General features: G+C 46.1%; 2 protein-coding genes across 10 annotated transcripts in view; one reads left to right on the forward strand and one right to left on the reverse strand.

The window, feature by feature from the left end:
* The window catches only part of LOC143820211 (protein nucleotidyltransferase YdiU-like), a 40305-nt gene extending 28950 nt beyond the window's left edge, over positions 1 to 11355 (forward strand). For 5 of the 8 annotated variants that reach the window (XM_077302721.1, XM_077302718.1, XM_077302720.1 and 2 more), the window contains 2 exons: positions 624 to 703; positions 1086 to 1481. In XM_077302721.1, coding sequence (XP_077158836.1) covers positions 624 to 703; positions 1086 to 1208 — 203 coding nt within the window. In that variant the 3' untranslated portion in view covers positions 1209 to 1481. Of the gene's footprint in view, positions 1 to 623; positions 704 to 1085; positions 1482 to 8099; positions 8761 to 10608; positions 10624 to 11162 lie in introns of those variants that run through there. The other 3 variants (XR_013225271.1, XR_013225270.1, XM_077302719.1) reach the window with 3 other exon arrangements.
* The window catches only part of APBB1IP (amyloid beta precursor protein binding family B member 1 interacting protein), a 51311-nt gene continuing 32276 nt past the window's right edge, over positions 1926 to 20960 (reverse strand). For both annotated transcript variants that reach the window (XM_077302715.1, XM_077302713.1), the window contains exons 10-14: positions 16168 to 16278; positions 9933 to 10031; positions 9333 to 9450; positions 8083 to 8174; positions 1926 to 3416 (exon numbers count right to left, since the gene is read on the reverse strand). In XM_077302715.1, the coding sequence (XP_077158830.1) occupies positions 2859 to 3416; positions 8083 to 8174; positions 9333 to 9450; positions 9933 to 10031; positions 16168 to 16278 (978 nt within the window). In that variant the 3' untranslated portion in view covers positions 1926 to 2858. The remainder of the gene's footprint in view (positions 3417 to 8082; positions 8175 to 9332; positions 9451 to 9932; positions 10032 to 16167; positions 16279 to 20960) is intronic.

Here is a 20960-nt window from a genome sequence, read left to right on the forward strand (position 1 = left end):
GATTTCAGCCTGGCCAAGCCCAAAGGAACAGTCCCTGCAAGCTTCTTTTTTATGCAGTAAGAATCCTGCCTTTCTTCCCCAGGGGGACACTAAGTGGCTCATGCTGTACTCCTCGCCTCTGGAGAGCCAGCTTGGTGTAGTGGTTAGGAATGTGGACTTCTAATCTGGCGAGCTGGGTTCGATTCTGCACTCCCCCACATGCAGCCAGCTGGGTGACCTTGGGCTCACCACAGCACTGATAAAGCTGTTCTGACTGAGCAGTGATATCAGGGCTCTCTCAGCCTCACCCACCCCACAGGGTGTCTGTTGTGGGGAGAGGAATGGGAAGGTGATTGTAAGCTGCTTTGAGCCTCCTTCGGGTAGGGAAAAGCAGCATATAAGAACCAACTATTATTTTTATTGTTGTTGTTGTTGTTGTTGTTGTTGTTGTTGTTGTTGTTGTTGTTGTTGTTGTTGTTGTTGTTATTATTATTATTATTATTATTTTTACAGTGACCCAGCGAGGTGCTGTAGCAAGTAGTGTGTGTGGCTGGCTTAAGGTCACCCAGGAAGGTTCCAGGAAGGTTTCCCAGATCCTGGTCCAGCACTCACTACAACCCACTTATTTTTCATTTTGCTCTCAGAGATTAATCCGAGGTACGTGCTCAGGAACTGGATGGCAGAGTCGGCTATCCGGAAGGCTGAAAGGAACGATTTTTCTGAGGTAAGGTGTCCATTCCATGCTGCCTTGTTTTGATTTTTTATCCTCCAATGACTGAAGTTACCTTCAGAGCCAGCCGACCAACCATTAACTGGTCACAGTGTCATGTGCAAACACGCAGGGTTGTGCGGTTCAGCTTGAGTCGGCTGCCTTGGCAATCACCGAAGCCCGAAGTGGTGCATAGGAGGCCAGCGCGATGGAAAGGAGAGGTGGGGGGGAGATGGCGGCACGCCTGCTGGCATGCCGCCGCCATCGTGAGCACCAAGGCGGCCGAACCGAGCCAAAGTGCCCACCCCTACAAACATGTGCTGGGCGGCCAGCCTGAGAGTGTGTGCTGGTTGGGCCATGCAGCTGGCACAACAGTTCTGTATTCCTTTGCTTTCAGGTCCACCTCTTGCTGCGGGTTTTACAACACCCCTTCAAGACACAGACTGTGGCTGAGAGAGCTGGTTATGCCCAACGTCCCCCCGCCTGGGCCAAAGAGATCAAAGTCAGCTGTTCATCTTGATGGCGATGAAGAGGATCTGCCCCAAGAGGAAGGGAAGGGCCAGAGAGAAAGGCCTGAAGCATCACCCGGGGGACATAACTTGCTCTAGGATGCTTTGGGCTGATCCTGAGTTGAGCAGGGGGTTGGAATAGATGGCCTTTATGGCCCCTTCCAACTCTATGATTCTGTGATTCTGTGATAACTGGGGTGGGGGGGGGGGGGTTGTTTGCTATTTTTACATCCTTTGGCTCCCCTGCTTCCCATTTTAAGCCAGTAAAGCTTTGAACTATCCTAGTCCGGACCAGATTAAATCCTCACACCAATTATGTCTTGGGTCTTAAAGTTGCCCCGCCTGATGCGCAGCTCAGATCCTGCCACCAGAAGGCTTAAATTGTGCACCTTTGGTCCAGTACCATGGCACTTCCTTGTTCTGCATACATTGACCAATACGAGCCCATGAAATTCCAGTGTTTCTAGCACTTCAATGTCTGTAGGTGATTTTGCCTTCACTGCTGCTATCCCTGGCCCCATCCTCTTCAAGACAGGCAGAGCAGGTTTCTTTATTTCTCTCTCCATCTCAAATGTAACCCTTCAGGTCTTTCTGCCCACCCACCGTTCCTGAAATCATCCCTCTTCTGTTCTTGACCTGTCTGCCCTATAGCCAGCTGGTCTCTCCCCACTGACTCTCCCTCCTTGGTAAAATCCCGCTGTGTTTATTCCATTAAATGACACTGTGAAGACATTGAAGGAAATATTATTTAGGAGCTGACAATAAATGCTGCCAAAACGAATGGGAAACTTAAGGTGAACCATCAATGACAGAGGATAGCAAGAGAAAAGTTTGCATAAAATATTCAGATAACCAGAAAACTTTTGAGACAAATATTTGTTGGTGGGAAGCATAACTGTTCTTCCTGTTGGAAGCAGATATAAAAGGCCACCCCCTCCAAGCATTTTAGTCAATTAAACCGAATTAATGACTCCTGCAATCTCTAGTTACCTCTGAAAATAACCTAAATAAATAGAAGTTGATACCTTCATAACCATTGGGAAAGAGCAAGTATTGCATAGTTTCTACGAGTAGTAGTAGAGAGCCAGCTTGGTGTAGTCGCCAGGAGTGCGGACTTCTAATCTGGCGAGCTGGGTTTGATTCCCCACTCCCCCACATGCAGCCAGCTGGGTGACCTTGGGCTCACCACAGCCCTGATAAAGCTGTCCGGGGCTCTCTCAGCCTCACCTCCCTCATAGGGTGTCTGTTGTGCGGAAAGGAAAGGGAAGGTGAATGTAAGCCGCTTTGAGATGTAAGCCGCTGGTAGAGAAAAGTGGCATATAAGAACCAACTCTTCCCCTTGTACATGTAAATTTTATATTTTTTTAACTCCCAAATACTATCTATTTTCTAAAGAGGATAAAAGCAGAACTTAATGCTGCTATTTGTACCAGCTGTTCGAAAAAGAGACTTTGGTTGAGGGCCAGGTTGGGTGTGTTGGGGGGGGGGGTACCCAGGGAAAGATGTCCCCAATGCGTCCAGCAGGATACAAGTTCATTATTAAGACGTTGGTGGCAACTCTGGTGGGACAACTGGAGCATATTCCTACTTCCTCCAGATCACTCGCTCCAAGAACTTGTCTCTCAACTAAAACCATGCCTCAGTATCGAAACCTGCTTCCTTCATGAGGTCTCGCCCCTCTTCTTTTGCAAGGCTTTCATTAAGTCAGACATGAAATCTCCTTCTCCAGTTGAATCCCAAGTTGTTTGTGGCTCGCTTTGCTTGGTTTCTCCTCTCTGGCCCCCGCTTCCGTCGTGTCTTTTGGGAGGGGGAGGGGGAGGGACGATCTTCTTTCGGACTGGAGGGAGGAGGGTGGGGGCAGAAACTGAGGGGGGAGGAGGAGGAGGAGGGAGAGGTAGTTCTGGACTGCCATTAGCAGAGGAAGGAGGTGGCGGGGGCACAAAATCAGGAGGAGCTTCGTAGAAGTCGGGAGGGGGCGGCGGCAAGTCCACCAATTCTGGAGGCGGAGGAGGTGGTGGAAATTCTGCTGGGTCTGTTGGGAAGGCTGTGCTCACCCGCTCCGTTCTGGCAGGCATCTGCAATGAGGTCATCATGGCAGAAGATCGTCTTTCGGGAGGGCGGGGCGGCTGCACACCGGCAGGTTTCCGAGGTTGCTTTGGTTGTGGTGCGCTAGGCAGAGGCGCTGGAGCGGAGGGGCTGATGCTGTCTGGTTTATCGGCCTGTGAACAACAGAAACAAACTAATGTGCATGGAAAGAACTCTATAGAAAAAGCAGGACTTGTGGGTTCCTGAGAATAGACCAGTGGTTCTCAACCTTCCTAATGCTTGTGACCACTTAATACCGCTCCTCATGTTGTGGTGAACCCCAACCATACAATTATGCAAGTGTCCTTTCACAGAAATTAAACCAAAACTGACCAATGGCATGAAGATCCATGGTTCATGATTGTATATAAATTGGTTTTTTTCCAGGGTTTCTCAGTTCAGTTCTGCCTCTTGTCCCACCATGCCGATCTCGCTCTTTTCCCCTGCTCCAGACAGATGAATGCTCTATCTCGGTCTACCCCGGAAGGCTGTTGTGTGGATGGTGCCCCCCAATTCCCCTGCCCAAGCTGCTTGCCCTGCCGTGACCCCTGTGAAAGAGTCATTCGACCCACAAAGGGGTCCCGACCCCCAGGTTGAGAACCACGGGCATAGACATTCATAGGAGCAATGCCTGTCTGGGCAGTTCTGTCTGCTCCCACATTCTGCCATTAAGCCCAAGAGTCAGTCAAAAGAGATGTACTCAAAACAGGCCCATGGCAGACTGTTGAAGCCCGATATTGAAAGGGTTTCACTCGTGAGCTCGCAATTGGCCATGTTGCACACTGAACTTGCCTTGCACTGAATCAAACCATTGGCCTATCCAGGTCAGGAGTCCCTATTTAGGCTAACTCAAGTGGAGGTCTTTCCCATGACCTACTGCTGAGCCTTTTGCCTGGAGATGCTGGGACTGAACCCAGGGCACCCTGCATGCCAAGCAGATGCTCTGCCACTGATCCACAACCCTTAACTTCGTTCTGTGGGTAGTGCCACCTAGTTTAATGCCACTTCAAACGCCCGTTTCCATCCACCCTTGGCCCAGAAGGACTTTTTGAAAAGACGCCAAGCAGGTTTGGGAGAGATCGCAGCAAAGCACACAGAAACAGAAACAGGACAAACGGATGGGGATGCTCTTGCAAGCAACCCTCTAGTAGCTGCTTCCCTCCCCCCCCCCTTATCTTACACTGCTCTACAAATCTCTGGCTGAGACAAATTCCATTGTTTCAGACCAGTGGGCATGACTGATGCAGACAGTGGGATCTCTCAGAGAAGTTGCTGGTCTCCTCTCTGCTTCACATCATTAATACTAGAAAAGTCTTGCATGTACTGACACATGCCCATAACAGGCATCTTCTCATTCAGCAGGAGCAGGCAAGAGACCTTTTCCGGCTCCTTGTTTTGGATTTGGGTGGCTGGTTTAAAAGTATAAAAAAGATTAACACAGAAATGAATCCTAGAATTGGAAAGGGCCATATAGGCCATCTAGTCTACCCTCCTGCTCAAGGCAGGATCAGCCAAAAGCATCCAGGATTAGTATCTGTCCAGCCCCTGCTGGAAGAGTGCCAATGTTTAGGAGCTCGCCACCTCCTTTAGGCAGCCAATTCCACTGCTGAACTACTCTGACTGAATTCCACCCCTCCCCCCCAATATCTGGCCTACTGATATCTAGTTCTACTCTTAGTTTAAACCAACTACTGCTGGTCCTATCCTCTGCTGCCAACAGGGACCACTCCCTGCCCTCCTCTAAGTGACAACCTTCCAAATACTTAGAGCAGGCGTAGTCAAACTGCGGCCCTCCAGATGTCCATGGACTACAATTCCCATGCTGGCAGGGGTTCATGGGAATTGTAGTCCATGGGCAACTGGAGGGCCGCAGTTTGAGTACCCCTGACTTAGAGCAATCATGTCCCCTCTCAGCCTCCTCTTCTCCTGACTGAGCATTCCCTAGTCCCTCAGCCTTTCTGCATAGGGCTTGGTCCCTAGGCTCCGGATCATCCTCGTCGCTCTCTTCTGCATCCTCTAAGTTTTGTCCCCATCCTTTTTGAAGTGGGGCCTCTAGAACTGCACATAATACCCCAGGTGCAATCTGACCAATGCAGTATACAGTAGGACTATGACACCTTGCAATTTTGATGTGATGCCTCTGTTGATACAGCCAAGGACTGAATTCACCTTCTTTACTGCTGAATCACACTGTGCTCTTATTGAGCTTACACTCCACAAGTACCCCAAGACCTCACTCACACAAACTAACACTGCTGTGCCCCGAAGTGTACTTCCTATCCAGTATGCTTGTTTCTCATTTTTGTAACCAGATGGAGAACTAACTTCTCCTTACTGGATTGCTTTTTGTTCTCATTGGCCCACTTTTCCAACATGTTCAGATCTTATTGGACTGGGTCTTCTGGGGCGTTAGCTACTCCTCCCAATTAGGTGTCATCTGCAAATTTAGTGAGTAGTCCCTCAGCCAGATCCTTGATAAAAATGTTGAAAAATTCTGGACAAAGTACTGAGTAGGGGTGTACACTTTGCTTAGCTTCTAAAATCTGACAGGGTTGGCTTGTCTGGCCTATCCAGAAGTTGGGCTGACACATATCACGTATTTCCAAAATTATTTTATTGCATATTTATGTACTTGTTACTAGTAAACTGACTTGTTTACAACTGTATGCTTGTCGCTGTTTTCCTATTGTAGGTTCAGCTATATTTCCAAATGTAGTGTACACTGTTCCCCGATTTTTGGCGCACGGTCTGGCCCAGGGGTAGTCAAACTGCGGCCCTCCAGATGTCCATGGACTACTATTCCCAGAAGCCCCTGCCAGCATTTGCTGGCAGGGGCTTCTGGGAATTGTAGTCCATGGACATCTGGAGGGCCGCAGTTTGTCTACCCCTGGTCTGGTCTATTCCAGTTTTGTACTGCTCGTCAGTGGGGTTTGCTGCTTCCCCACCAGGCTCGTAACAAATCGCAAGGCTTTGCGGAGCCATCCGAAAGGCATTCCGTTCCCTTTGGAGGGCGGCAGATGGAAATGGGAAAATAAGAGCCCGGCAGAGCCTGAACACAGATTGCATTTGTACAATCTGAGTAGCTGAAGGGTGCAATCTGTCTTGCCTGCCCTTTCCTATGGCCAGGACCAAGCTGGCGCAATGCTTTCTTCCGCCTCTTGTACTAAGTCACCGCCACTTTCCCCTCCTCATTCTTTTGCACCTGAAGGCCAGAGCCACTTCACCTCGGGCATTACAACGTCCACAGAAACAAGAGAGAGATGAAACCCTGGCTCTCTTCCAAAGAATCCATCACACGAGTTGCAGGGGAAAGAAAAGGAGAGGAGCACTTCATTAGAGCCACGTTTGCTGTGCTCTGGCAGAATATTAGGCGAGCTTGCAATTCAGCCCTGGCTCGACTTGGCTCGGTTTTCAAGATGAAGAAGGGTCTGGGTGGCAGCTGAACAAACGTGCTTCCCTTTTGTGTGTGGGTGGGCAGCTGGGGGCTGGCAAAAGTGACAGGAAGGCACCAAAGCACTGGAGGGGCTGCGGCTGTAAACAATGGGCCTCTTGTTACTGTACGTTTTAGCCAGATCTTTCTTATACCGTCTAAAAGCCTGTGTGCTATATAGACGTTTTACTGAATAAATGGAAGTATGGAAGCAGTGAACGATAAATTAAAAACTGGATTTCTGTGCAGCACTTCCATACATGCCTGGGCTAGCTCAGTCTTGTCACATCTCAGAAGCGTAAGTGCCGTTGGCCCTAGTCACTGGTGGCTTCTAATCTGGCGAGCCAGGTTTGATTCCCTGCTCCTCCCCATATAGCCAGCTGGGTGACCTTGGGCTCGTCACAGCTCTGTTAGTGCTGTTCTGAATGAGCAGTTCTGTCAGAGCTCTCTCAGCCTCCCCTACCTTACAGGATGTCTGTTGTGGGGAGAGGAAATGTAAGATGCTTTGACACTCCTTTGGGCAGTGAAAACTGGGATGTAAAGACTAACCACTTTCTTCTTTTACTTGGATAGGATCCCACCAAGGTGGTTCAGGGTTGCTCTGCAGAGGAAGGCAATGCAAAACCACCTCATGTCTCTTGCCTTAAGAACCCTCTGGGATGGCCTTAAGTCGGCTGTGACTCGATGGCCTTTTCCTCCACCTTTTTGTTCCTACTCACTCTAACCTTGAAAGGCTTCAGTAACCCATAACAGAAACACAGATTGTGATTAACTGCTGATGGATTTCACAGCTGACCTGCATTCATAATGATTGGGACACTCCAGAAGACATGTTTAGCTGGCTTCAAAAACTCTCCTTTGCTACCAGTGGCCCTGTTCTTCCCTGGAACAAGACTCCTCCTCACTTAGGGGAGAAAAGTCATGGGATACGAGCCTGTGTAATTACACTTCTGGAAAACTTTTTACCAAATCACGGAAATAAAAACTCAGCTGTTCCTAAGATGATGGGGCAACTTCTAGATCAGCAACAGATTTTTACAGAATAGAGAGCAGGAGGTAAGCTAAATGCAAAACACAGGCAGGAAAGAAGGGGGGGAACCTCAAATTCAATGTTTGGAAGGAAATCTACAAAAATTTATGAAGAATAGCACTCTTAGTAGTCATTAGCTAAGTGTCGCCTGCAAGATCAAGGGCATCTTGTCTGTGAAAAGTATTATTTATTTGGTAATTGTGCATAATACCTCTCGAGAGGCTTGAGTGAAGCTGCTCAAAAGCAAAGCCACAAAAACCACCCACAATGAACCATCCAGAGTGAGAATAAAGTACATGGGTTTGGCCAATGCAGAAACTGAATTATGTTTAATTTGTACCTTTGGCATGTCTGTAGGTTTTCCACGCTCTGAAGAATAGGCAGTTGTGAGGGCTGGGGCCTGAGGTATCTGGCCATTTTCATGAGTCCTGCCTGTGATATGAAAAAAGGAGAAAAACAGGTAAGCTAAATTTCAGTGAACTTTCAGTACAAAGAAAAAAAAGGTTCACAATGAACAATCAACAGAAAAGAAAGGGAACCTTTCCAAGGCAATATGTTTGTAATATATACAATGAGTAAATACAATTTCTTGTACATCTTTTATATACCAGAAGGAACAACCATAATGGCTTCTAGATCAATTCCGCTTTCATTGGCTCCATCAGTGGTTGAAATCTCCAATCCTCCAAAAACAGTTTGTAGTGTCAGAGGTGGCAAAATCCTATAGCCTTTCCTTATATTACTATGGTTAAGATTTTAGTATCAATTGGCCATAGGCTCTCTATTGTACTAGGGGGAATGCTAGTCAATGCTAGTGCCTTTGTCCAATGGATTGCCCTTCTGGCCAACTGAATAAAGGAAATTTAGCTAGAAAAAACTAAAATCGCATTTGGCTTCCCAGTTTAGTCCTAACTAACCTGGGACTGAATCCTTCAGACTTATCCCTTCCTGTATGGCACATTTTATGGCTTATTTTGATGGCAAATGTTAATATTCCATTAAATGTGTCCAGATCTTCCGACAATCAGTTTTGATATAATCCCCCCCCCCACACACACACACTTCCAACATTTCTGTACATTGATAACACCTTTCTAATAACTTCTGATAATTTCCTGGGCTGGTGGCGGTGCTTGTCCTTAGAGATCCACGCCTTGTTCATGATTCTACCTCAAGTTAGTAGGATATGTGCTGCCGAAGCGAGCAAATCTATCTCACGTTCCTTGTGAACAGGCTGCATCAACGTGACAGTCATGGATGTGAAGTTAAATGTTTGGGGGTGGGAATCTAAACCTGACGACAGGAAGTGTGTATCCAGGAAGGCACTGGACAACTAGCTCTGCTTGCCTCCGGCCTCTGTTTCTTGAACATCAGCACTTCCTTCATACCCATGGCACAAACCCCTCCTGAAACCAAAGGGCCTCTCAAAAGCCATGGCAAAGAAAACCAAATAGACCCCTTGAAGTGGAGACAGCCCTGGGACCACCATGAGTCGGTCTTTGGCGCCTGGCCAGAGGGTACCTAGGATCAGTGCTGGGATAAAGAGGGTCAACATAAAGAAAAGCAAACTGATCTAACAGGCACTGGTACCTTTTGGAGATGATCCGGCAGCAGGTGTGGGTTCAGCGTTCCCCAGCTTTCCCCACCGAGATGCTAAGCCAGCCTTCTGCAGTGCGCATTTGTAGTTATCGTATAATGTCTTGCCATACTGGGGAAACAAATGGGCATTTTCTCTTGAAATCACAAAACGTCAAGAACTAATAATCAGTGTATATCTGCTCTAGATTACAGGGGAGGGGGGGATCCTAGAAGACATTGGGTACTGTATACCTGAAATGCTCAAGAGTTTAGTTAGACCCATATGGACTGGGTCTGCAACAGAAGTGGAGAGCTTTTTCTCATCTGTGCAGAAGTCTAGGGTTCCTGAAATGGAGGCAGGTAACGGCAAAACCACCTCTGGATATCCTCCAGAATTTAGGTTTTTGTGCTAACATGGACAGGAACTCCAGAGATCTCTTGTACAGTGTCTCTTTCGACCACTGCTTGGGGTTGGAGAACCCACGTGAAGTCCGGAGTGTTTTGCCCAGGATCTTTGGCTGGAGCTCTCCATCGGAGCACTGCCGGTTCTTAGATTCCACAATTCCACTTCCTTTTCATTTCCCCACATCATCATTTCCTCTTCGTCCTCACCTTGGCAATCCTTATCCCAGTGACCCACTGATGCAGAGTCTGCTTGTCGTCACAGCACAAGTATTTGATATACTGCGATTCTTTCTGTATCTGAGGATGCTGCCAAGAAAGAAAGAAACTATTAAAAAAATAAATAAAACATTGCCTATTTGTTAGAATGAAATAGGAGGAACAAACCAACAGCTTTAAAAACGAGCAGGAAACTCATTAGAGATGCATTTGTAAACAGCTCATAAACGGCTCCACACCAAAACACTGGTGTCTAAACATTCGCAGAGTAAATGTTACACTTTCGGAAGAGACAGACATCTGGCGAGTAAAAACTGGCTCGAGACAGCCTGCTCCAAGCCTCCCAGCAAAGTCAGTCTGAGGCATGTCACCGTTCCAAGGGTGAGCGTTCAGTGTGTAAACAGAGGTGCCTCCTGCCGATTGTCATCTGGCATTCATCCAAACTGGATAGATGCTGAATGTTTCTTCCATTTCCAAGAGTCAGGCTGCTCTTTTCCTATTCAGATTCACTGCCTCTTTCGTACCCAAACTTTTCTTACTCTCTTTTTGGGGGTAAATTCAGAGACATATTAGGTTTGCCTCACAATATATATGTTTTGATGATGCTCTGTGTTGATTACAAAATAAAACTGTGTCGAAAGGACTTAACATACAGGGTTTCCCTCAGATTCTGCATCAAGTATGAAGTTAAGTGGCTCAAGGAAATGACCGTGAAATGATGGGCAGTCATCCGTCAGACAGGCCAGCTCCACTCTTTGTGTAACGCTGCAGAATAAATACTTGCCTTTTCCTCCTTCCCAACACTGAAGACTTCCTGGTTTTCAACAAACCGTGGTTTGTTGTTGTGACTTCGGTCTCACACCGGGTTTTAGAGGAGAATTGCACTATATTTTTGTGATATTTTGCGAACTCTTGTTCGCGGCCCCAAGTAGGTAATGTCTGAGAGGGGCGATTTAAAAACTGCTGCAAAGAAGGACACTTTCAGTCTTTGAGCTCTGCAGAAAGGGAGGGAGAAACCACGGCTGGGTTTACAAATTAATCTTCGCTAACTCGTCTTGGTGTAAACCTCCCTTGCCAATAATTCTCACCACTTCTGACAAACAAATCATCTAATTGAACAGGAATATCCAACCCAGAGAAGATACTCATTGCTTTTCCATTAAACTCATGGGAAATACAGATTTTTAACAGCTTTTTTTTTTTTTTGCTTTCTTGTAATAGTTGCCTAACTCCAGCAGATGGCACCGGATACCCTAAAAATGGGAGGAACTCTTTTTGTCAAACCTTCCAATAACTGCAGACATTCTTTTTCACTCCATGCCAAATAATATTTCCAACTACATTTTCCTAAAGGGGCTCACGTCTTTGAAGAAGCAATGTTTTAATGCATAAAACCAGGAAGAAATTTGAGGCATTTGAGTTTGGTTTTACTTTAAAGGCAGTTCTGTGACTGTTGCTTGACAAGTGCTTTAAATACGAAAGGCTATGAAGGAGTTTTAAGGAAGGAGGCATCTGCCTGGGAGAGAGATCAGAGCAATTCCTCCAATGGGCTTGCACACCATAAGGTCCCGGCCAATCAGATTTGGGTTCGGCCCAGTTTTGTATGATACAATGAGCTGTGATCTTACCCTGTGGGAAAGCATCAAAGGGCTCTTCCAGATGATGATCATCAAGTATATGTCTGTGCTAATTTGGGGTGTGTGTGTTTGAGTGACCTTCTAACTTCCTTTAAAGTCCAGAGTAAACATCCTGCTTCTTCATTCTGAGTGTATTGGTTTTTACTGTATATACTCGTAGGCATATTCGTGCCCTAAACCAGTCGGATACAGCTTTGATCTTGTGTATGTGTGTGTGTGTATATATATATATATATATATATATATATATATATATATATATTGCAAATTTATCAAAACAATGTGCTGGTCCCACTTCATCACAGATGCACACTGTCCTGCTGAGGTGGGGGAGGGCCCATACTTAAAGATTCCCACCCCCAAACAACATTTAACCTACATCCTATCTGTCCAACTATGAGATTTTAGTACCTTATTTTTGGTGATTTTTTTTAAAGCGGTGCGACAAAAGTCAACCTGAGTGGCCCTTAGGAAAAAGAAGCAATTTGCGGCAAGCCGTGGTTTGTGGTTACATTTTAACCACTGAGGTTTGGAGGGAAGAGAACAAACAATGGTTTGTTCCAACATAGCCACAAATTGTTTGCTTCAAGAAGTAGCTGCGTTTGCTTTCTAAGCTGTGGGCGAGCCCAGGGGATCTCACAGATCCATTCCCACCGCAACAAAGAACAGAGAGTTGCTACAAGGGAACAAGGCTACACAGTCAAACAGCTGCATTTTGAAGTGCAAATACCAGCCTGGGATTTTAGGCTAGCTTCAAAATGTATTCTATCCAATCAACAGTTCCAGAAGCCTGATCTTTCTTTTCTTTTTAAGCACGATGGTCTCATCTCCGTGTTCTTGCTGCTCAAGACAGTCATTACAGTCAGGGCCTACCCAGTTCCCTGATGACTAAGCCAGTTCCTTTTCAGAACAGTTCTAAATTGCTGGGTTTCACTATACACGGAACAGCTTGAAGCACAGGGGAGGGGAGCATTCCCAAACATCTCTAAAATACGTCCCTCTGAACATCCAGTGCCTCAGCTTAGAAAGCTCTAAGAAAGCCTGGGTTGACAGAACATGGAATCCAAAAGCAAACTGCAGGGGGGAGATTCAAAAGGGTAGCCGTGTTGGTCTGAAGTAGCACAATGAAATCAGAGTCCGGTAGCACCTGTTACGAGCCTGGTGGGAAAGCACCTTTAAGACCAACAAAGATTTATTCAGGGCGTGAACTTTCGAGTGCAAGCACTCTTTGTCAGACTATGATATTCTTACATGTCAGGGAATATACATGCAGGGGGAAGGTTCGGTTTGGAGCAGAACAAGCCCCCCTCCCCAGTCACGTCTTCAGGCCATGTCCCCTCCTGTTATCTCTTCTAGAGATTGTGTTAAATTTGCCAAATTCAGCATAGGACAGTTTCTTAAAGAAAGCTGCAGTCCTACTAAATATAATTCGACTGAAAGGAAGGACGTCAATCCAATTGAATGGGGTTTTACGTTTTAAAATGACGTCTCCAGAGTTGTGTAGAAGAGACAACTCTGGCAGCTGCAGCTCTCCGATGACCTATTTCCAGATGGAAGCACACAAGCCATTTCCTAAGCTACAAATAAATGCTGGGCATGAAGTCACAGGGACTTTTGGAAAGAGACTGGAGTCTTTACAATTCTGCCATGTGGTAAGCTGCACTTCTCACAGCTTGGTGGCTTACAGTCACTGTGGCTGATCCAGCTTCTAATACAGACATGAGCGGGATGGAAGTCAAGGGAGGACAAATCCTGGATTTCAGCTTTATGCCCTTCCCAGTTTATCCACAGGAAACTGCAAACCCCGTAAGAACTAAGCTCTCCTGTGCAGGGCTGCCAGGCCTCCAACTAGGGCAGAAGGACTCCTCCCATCAGCCCCCTTTGCTTGCCAGCACTCCAGCAGAAGAAAAATAAATCTTTAAAAAAGCACCAGCGTAATGTGTGCCAATATGTCACTTCTGGGGGAAACCCAGAAAATAACAGAGGGTAGGTCTAGGAACTGCCAGAAACTATGGTAGAGTTCCGAGCAATTCCTAGTGCTATCTTAGGTCATGCTGAGGTTTTCCCTGTAAGTGACATAGCAACATGCAAGATGTTGAGGTCTCCCTAAGACCCTGCCCTTATGCCTCCCTTCCTGCTGGTTGCCAGAAATAGCAACCCTGCACTATTTTCCAGGGATTCATTCTGGCTTCTGAATGTTGTTTTGCAACCTTGGCTTGTTTAAATGCTTATTTACTGAGTGCTTTAATGCCGATTATCCATACATTTGTTTCAATGATTGTTTTTACTTTGTTAACCATCTCAAGTGGTCTCTAGAGAGGTGGCGTACACATTTTCAGAAGAAGAAGAAAAGATGATTTTTATATCCTGCTTTTCACTGCCTGAAGGAGTCTCAAAGCAGCTTACAATCAGCCTTATTTATTTATTTATTATACTTACATACCGCCCTCCCCAAAGGCTTCCTTCCTCTCCCCACAACAGACCCCCTGTGAGGTAGGTGGGGCTGAGAGAGCTCTGACAGAACTGCTCTGTGAGAACAGGACTGTGACTAGCCCAAGGTCACCCGGCTGGCTGCATGCGGAGGAGCGGGGAATCAAACCCAGCTCTCCAGATTGGAGGCTGCTGCTCTTAACCACGACACCAAGCTGGCTCTGCACACAAATCTCATGAATGAGCCCTTACAGGTTAGTGCCACTGTTACATAATCTAGCAATGTGACTGTTTGGAACACTGTCTGAAATCTGAAAGGTATCTCTAAAGGTTATTCGGAAAGCCCAGCTGGATAAACTACAAAGGCAGGTGTAGCGAGCAACAGAGGTAGCTTGTGATGATGCTTTTGTGTCGCTTTGTTCCCAGGGCACCAATTCTTTCACCCTAGATTAATTCCGCATTACGCACCATTACTCTCAGGTTACTCAAGTAAAACCTGCGCCAATAAAGCATAATTAAATTCTCTTGGTATCCAAGACACAACAGACTGACTAAGGGAGCCAATTTACATATAGATTACCTTGCTGCTGTCATCGGTGAAAAATACGTATTTTTAAACCCAAAGCTAAGATTTCATGCCGGTGGCTTTTTAGAAAACTCTGCGAGAAATGCAATATTCCAGAAGGTCTGCCACTTACATTCTGCTCCTGACAAGATCTTTCACGGGTGTTCCGTGTAAACAAAGAAGGGCCGCACATCCCAAGATGCCCGGCTGGCCCCAAAGCAAAATATACATATTTAAGATTCAACTGGGTTATTAAGGAATGGAATGCAATGCTCCTTTAGCAGAAACCTCAGCATCATTTTAAAAGGGTTTTTATTTTTAAATTATGGTTCACGCTAAAAACATACATGCTAAAAATGAAGAAGATTTGGTTTTTATGCTCCCCTTTTCTCTACCCAAAGGAGTCTCAAAGCGGCTTACAACCACAACAGGCACAGTGGATGAGAGAGTTCTGAGAGGATGTGGATGACGTTTGCTGGCAGGGGCTCATGGGAATTGTAGTCTGGAGGACCACAGGTTGACTACCCCTGACCTAGGTCACCCAGCAGGCTTCATGTAGAAGGGGGTATCAAACCTGGTTCTCCAGACCAGAGTCCACTTCTCTGAACCCCTACACCACACTGGCTCTGCATGAGGCACTCGTATATACATCCCACACTGGTATGCGTATTCCAAACTCTTATTTTTTTTGCCCTATAGTCTGTGGGCCAAACAATATTGGACTTGAGAGCCAACGTGGTTTCGGGGTTAAAGAGCGACAAACTCCAATCTGGAGAGCTCTAATCTGGTTTAATTCCCTACTCCTCCACGTGCAGCCAGGAACCTTGGGCCAGCAGAGATCTCTCTGCGGCCACCTACTTCACAGGGTGTCTGTTGTGGGGAGAGGAAGGGAAGGCAGTTTTAAGACACTTTGGGGCTCCTTCAGGCAGCAAAAGCGGGGTATAAAGCCCAACCCTTCCTTCCTTCCTTCCTCTTCATGTGACAGTGCCCATGGGTTGGACATATAGATGCTGCTATGATTTTAAAGAGATTTAAAATGTTGCAAGGACCCAATCCCATTCAGGGCTTCAGTGCATTCTTCTTCAGGTGCCAAAACAGCCAACGGGGGAGGTGAGGCTGCAGCATTTTGGCATGAAAGGGCCCAGGAGACAGGGGACATGAGTGCTTGAGCACCCCATGCTGCAGGGCCAGTAAGGCATTTTGAAAGCTCTTTAAAATGTTGGCAACAGACATGTGTCTGACCCCTGGATCCTAGCCTGGGCCCAGGAATCCTGAAGTTTCAAAACTGGTGCATAGAAGGAACAGCACCGTGGGAAAAGAGAAGTATGCCAACACCCTGTGGGTTTTTGTGGTTTCTTAGCCTTGCCTGGAAGATCTGAACGTAATATTTGTCAAGGGATCTTGGTTCTCCATTCTGACATTAGTGTAAATTCTGGTTTGGATGGGCAACTGATGGCCCAGTCTTTGACATTCTGCTCATGGATCACTCATTTAAAACAAAATCAAAGGTGGCATTTGCCCTGCAAATGAATCATCAGTTTCTGGATTGGCTAACCACCAGTTTTTCGACTGATATTTTACATCTTGTACATACCTTTAAGACAAAGCAGTGATCGGTCGGGGCTTTATATTTCCCTTTGAACTGGACACCGTAATAGACGTTTACGTTCTCAAACTGTATGAAGCAAGCCAAATCCCGAGATGTCTAGAAGATTAAAGGCAAACAAAACGTTAAGCATTATGAATGGGAATTAACCCAGGGCAAGAATTACGTGAGTTTGACACTGATTACGTGAGTTTGACACCCCTTACGTGAGTTTGACACTGATTCTCACTCCGAAAACTGACAATGTCTTTTTTTTTTAAAGGTCCCAAAAAGTTTGTTTGAATACTTAATCTCCAAAAAAAAATTATAGCAATTGTGTATCCTATGAGATGGCCTATGCAAGACAGGCTAAAGCTGTAAATAAAGCCCAGCAAAACCCAATGTAATTGTAGCTCTGAAAGTAAGAGCCCCAGAAAACAGACCCTGGGAGTAATAAAGATAAGGCAACATTCCCAAAACAGAAAGAATGGCTTTTGCAGAATTTTGATTTAGAATAATGAGAAACAGAAATAAAATTAGCATAAGACATCTTCGCTTACTTCTTCCTTGCCTCCCAAGTGCCACATGTGTTTGTAAACAGGATCTCTTTGTGTCCTTTCAGCCCAATTAATCTGACTTTGTGAGATGCCAGGGAACTCCTGGGAATGTAGATCTCTCAGGCAGCTCTCTGAGGATTGAGGGCATGGTCTTGCTGTAGAAGAACCTATATTGTTCCACTGCCCTGCTTATGTAGAGATTTGTAGCAACTTGATTGAACCACTCCTTAAAAAGTTGCCAGAACATAATGATGTAGATCGAGCAAAGAGGCTGCTAAGCGATGAGTCCCCCCCCCCCAGGTGACAACTCAGCTGGCTAAGTTTTGTGCCGCTGCCATAAAAATCCTATGCCCTAAAGCAGAGGTAGTCAACCTGTGGTCCTCCAGATGTTCATGGACTACAATTCCCATGAGCCCTGCTAGTGTTTGCTGGCAGGGGCTCATGGGAATCATGGTCCATGATCATCTGGAGGACCACAGGTTGACTACCTCTGCTTTAAAGTGGCATAGTTTTAAATTCTATTTTATGATCTGTTTTAAATTGCATTACATTAAATGACCATATTCTTTTGGTCTCTTATGTACCGACTTCATATAACTTGGTCTGAACGACTGTAATAAAGTTTGATTGATTGGCTGAGAAACATAGCTGTGGACATGCCCACCTGAGGCCCCTCCTCTTCCCATCCCCTCCAGGGCCATCATTGGCCAGCCATATGACACCATCATCAGCATGATCATGTGACACCTGATCAATGTTTAACACATTTTAAAAATATATAAAAAATTAATCAACTCCCACCCATTTGAGAAACCCTTCCAGGGCTGTCATGAAGCCCCGGTTTGTACAAAGGGAGGAAATACAAAATGCATGGCAAAGCTTGTGACACACAATGAGGCAAGCGTAGGATGGTAGCAGTGTGACAAAACAGCAACAACACAGGAGTAATAAACTACCAAATTGCCAGAATATCAACCACAGCAGGTAAAGGCAAGAAAAAGAAAGTATCTGTCTTATCTTAAAAACTACCCCAAAATTCCAGTTATCACAAGGTGGGGGCGATTAATCAGTGCTGTATACCTGTAGTGGATGAATAAATAAAATGAGGTGTTATAAAATGCCCTACTTCTTTTTTTTTTTTTTTAAACTGTTTCTTGGGGCTAGAACACAATCCACATGTACTTTTTACTAGGACCAACCACATAACACGGTGAAAGTTTCCTAGTTCTTTTGAATTCTTATTCAGGCTGGAAATGACACACACAAAAAAATAACATGACTGTTCATTTGCATTCGCACAATGAGGGCACACAGAGCAGGTAAAAATCTTAATGCACGGACAGGTTCACAGGAAAGGAGGCACTTTCCCCTCTTGCCACTCAAAGCATTAAAAGTTAAGCACTTTGAACTGAGCGTGACTAATGTCTATGGAAACAGTGAGCAAGGATTATATGGTTCAAAGAGGCCTTGTGAGTCCTGGGATATGGGTAACCTAGCCGTAGCAGAAACTAGCACTGCCCCTTCTGTGAAGCCCCCTTTCCCATTCCTAGCAAAATAAATAGGGTGTGACAGGAACTGCCCAAACATTAAGGATTATGAATGGGAATTAACCCAGGGCAGTTTGGAGAGCCAGTTTGGTGTAGCGGTTAGGAGTGCGGACTTCTAATCTGGCATGCCAGGTTCGATTCTGCGCTCCCCCACATGCAACCAGCTGGGTGACCTTGGGCTCGCCACGGCACTGATAAAACTGTTCTGACCGAGCAGTGATATCAGGGCTCTCTCAGCCTCACCTCCCTCACAGGGTGTCTGTTGTGGGGAGAGGAATGGGAAGGCGACTGTAAGCCGCTTTGAGCCTCCTTCGGGTAGGGAAAAGCGGCATATAAGAACCAACTCTTCTTCTTCAGTAACCTCAGGGCTCTCTCAGCCTCACCTCCCTCACAGGGTGTCTGTTGTGGGGAGAGGAATGGGAAGGCGACTGTAAGCCACTTTGAGACTCCTTCGGGTAGGGAAAAAGCGGCATATAAAAACCAACTCTTCTTCTTCTTCAAAGGCAGTGGATTTCCACCCTAATATGTAGGCAGGATTCTTCAGCCTTCGTTACTCCCCTTGCTGATCCTTGCCAGTGATTTTCCTGGTGGTTCAAGTCCCAGGGGAAAACCTTCATACTACAGGACTTAGATCGAAGGGGGATGCTAAACATGAGGAGAGGCCTTAGCTGCACAAGGATATGCCATAGAAGACCATGCAGAGGGGGAAGAACAAAGCTGCGAAACCCAGAAATGGGATTTTGAGAGGGTGTTTCAAGGAATGGAGATCCATTGGTTCTCCCCGTCCAGGATATATGACCACTGTCATGTTGGATACAAAATCTCCACTGCTAATGGTGGAGCCTTCTTCTAATGCAAGCAGCTGTCTTCCACCAGAAAAGGTGTAGTTCCACCAGTGGAAGGCTGATCATAGAATCATAGAATCATAGAATCATAGAATCATAGAATCATAGAATCATAGAATCATAGAATCATAGAATCATAGAATCATAGAATCATAGAATCATAGAATCATGGAGTTGGAAGGGGCCATACAGGCCATCTAGCTCAACGCAGGATCAGCCCTTTCAGTCCAAGGAAGGCTCCATCGTATCCAGTCTTCTTGAACTTATGAAAACAGGTGTACAAAAATGACAGATAATTTTCTCTTTCCTGGAAGGAAAGGAAACCGACGAAGTTCAAGCATCTTTCCAAAAGGAAGACTTTTCTTTTCTTGGGCGGAAAGGTGCCTGCACCCATTTGGACACACCTTGCAAACATTAGCTGCGATTCTGCTCCCGGCTCCCTCAGCAAGGGCCATTTTGCTCTCCTCTTAAGTAGTCTTCCGGCAACTGCTGTGAAACAACCATCACCCGTCCTTTAATGCGTTGCTATGGCAACGCAGTTCTCCTGACTAACGTCGCCATTTCCCGAGCGGAGGTTTCGCAGGGAGGCGTCTGACGCATCCAAACACCGACACGGCGCTTCTTAATGAAAATGGTACTGCCGTTTGGTTTCCTCTCGCTTTTAAAGCAAGCTAATGCGTGCACCAATTCGCGCAGGGAGGACCTGTGCTTGTTGTTGCTCTTGTTTTCAATTAGCCGTTATCCCGTTTTTGTTTTTATACATACGCAGAAATACCTTTTCAACTGAGCTCTGACGATGCCAGAGACAAGAAACCCAGCTGGACTTTCTAGAACAGGGGGTAGTCAAACTGCGGCCCTCCAGATGTCCATGGACTACAATTCCCAGGAGCCCCTGCCAGCATTCGCTGGCAGGGGCTCCTGGGAATTGTAGTCCATGGACATCTGGAGGGCCACAGTTTGACTACCCCTGTTCTAGAACAATGGCATGTACTTCTCCTGATTCAGTAAGAACTGAAGGTTCGATCTACTCAGATGTAACCCCTATTTCATTCCACTGGGGTTTACTCCCAGGAAAGCTTTCACAGGACTGCGGCAAAGAGTGGCCGTTTTCTTACTGGTATCACCAAACCATGGCAGCCATTTGGTTGCGATGCCTCCTGTCTGTTCCCCAAATTCCAGAAGTGCTTACAGGCTCAACACGGCTGGGAAGCCCTGCTCTAAAGAACCAGAACTAGTTATGTGCCATCGTGCCTCTGTGCCGTTGCAATTCAGAGGTAGGTAGCAGAGAAAGAGGCTTATCTATCAATCCAGTGAGCCATTATTTCTTTGGTTGTAACACTGATTAGAACCAGAAGAAAGTAAGTAACATCTAACAGGGCACAGGAAGAGGGCAATATTTTCTGTTTCCTAGGCAGGATGTGTAGGGACGACTGAATCCACAGCATTCACACAGGTGAACTTGAAGCCCGTCTTCTATCTAATCTTCTAATGGAGATATAAAACCAGACAGGTGGTAGAGATGATTGTCGGACTGAAGACAGCAGGACAGGTAGGTGCCTCTAAAGCAGAGGTGGCCAAACTCTCCAGATGTCCATGTACTACAATTCCCACGAGCCCCTGATTTTATGTACATCTCAGTCATGACCAAGAGTCCTGGCCAAATTGACAAGAAATGTTTTGCTCTTTCTTCTTCAGAGAGCTTCTGTAGTTCCTGAGAGGAGAAGAGTGGAAGGCCTCGAATAAAAAGGATTGTGCATATCAGGTCGTATTGAGACATTTAATGGCAGAGCATGATCAAAAGAGACCCAAACCAGATATTTAAAGACAAATAAATATGGACAAAATATCTGGGG

Source organism: Paroedura picta, chromosome 11 (assembly GCF_049243985.1).
Source record: "Paroedura picta isolate Pp20150507F chromosome 11, Ppicta_v3.0, whole genome shotgun sequence".
Classification (NCBI taxonomy): domain Eukaryota; kingdom Metazoa; phylum Chordata; class Lepidosauria; order Squamata; family Gekkonidae; genus Paroedura; species Paroedura picta.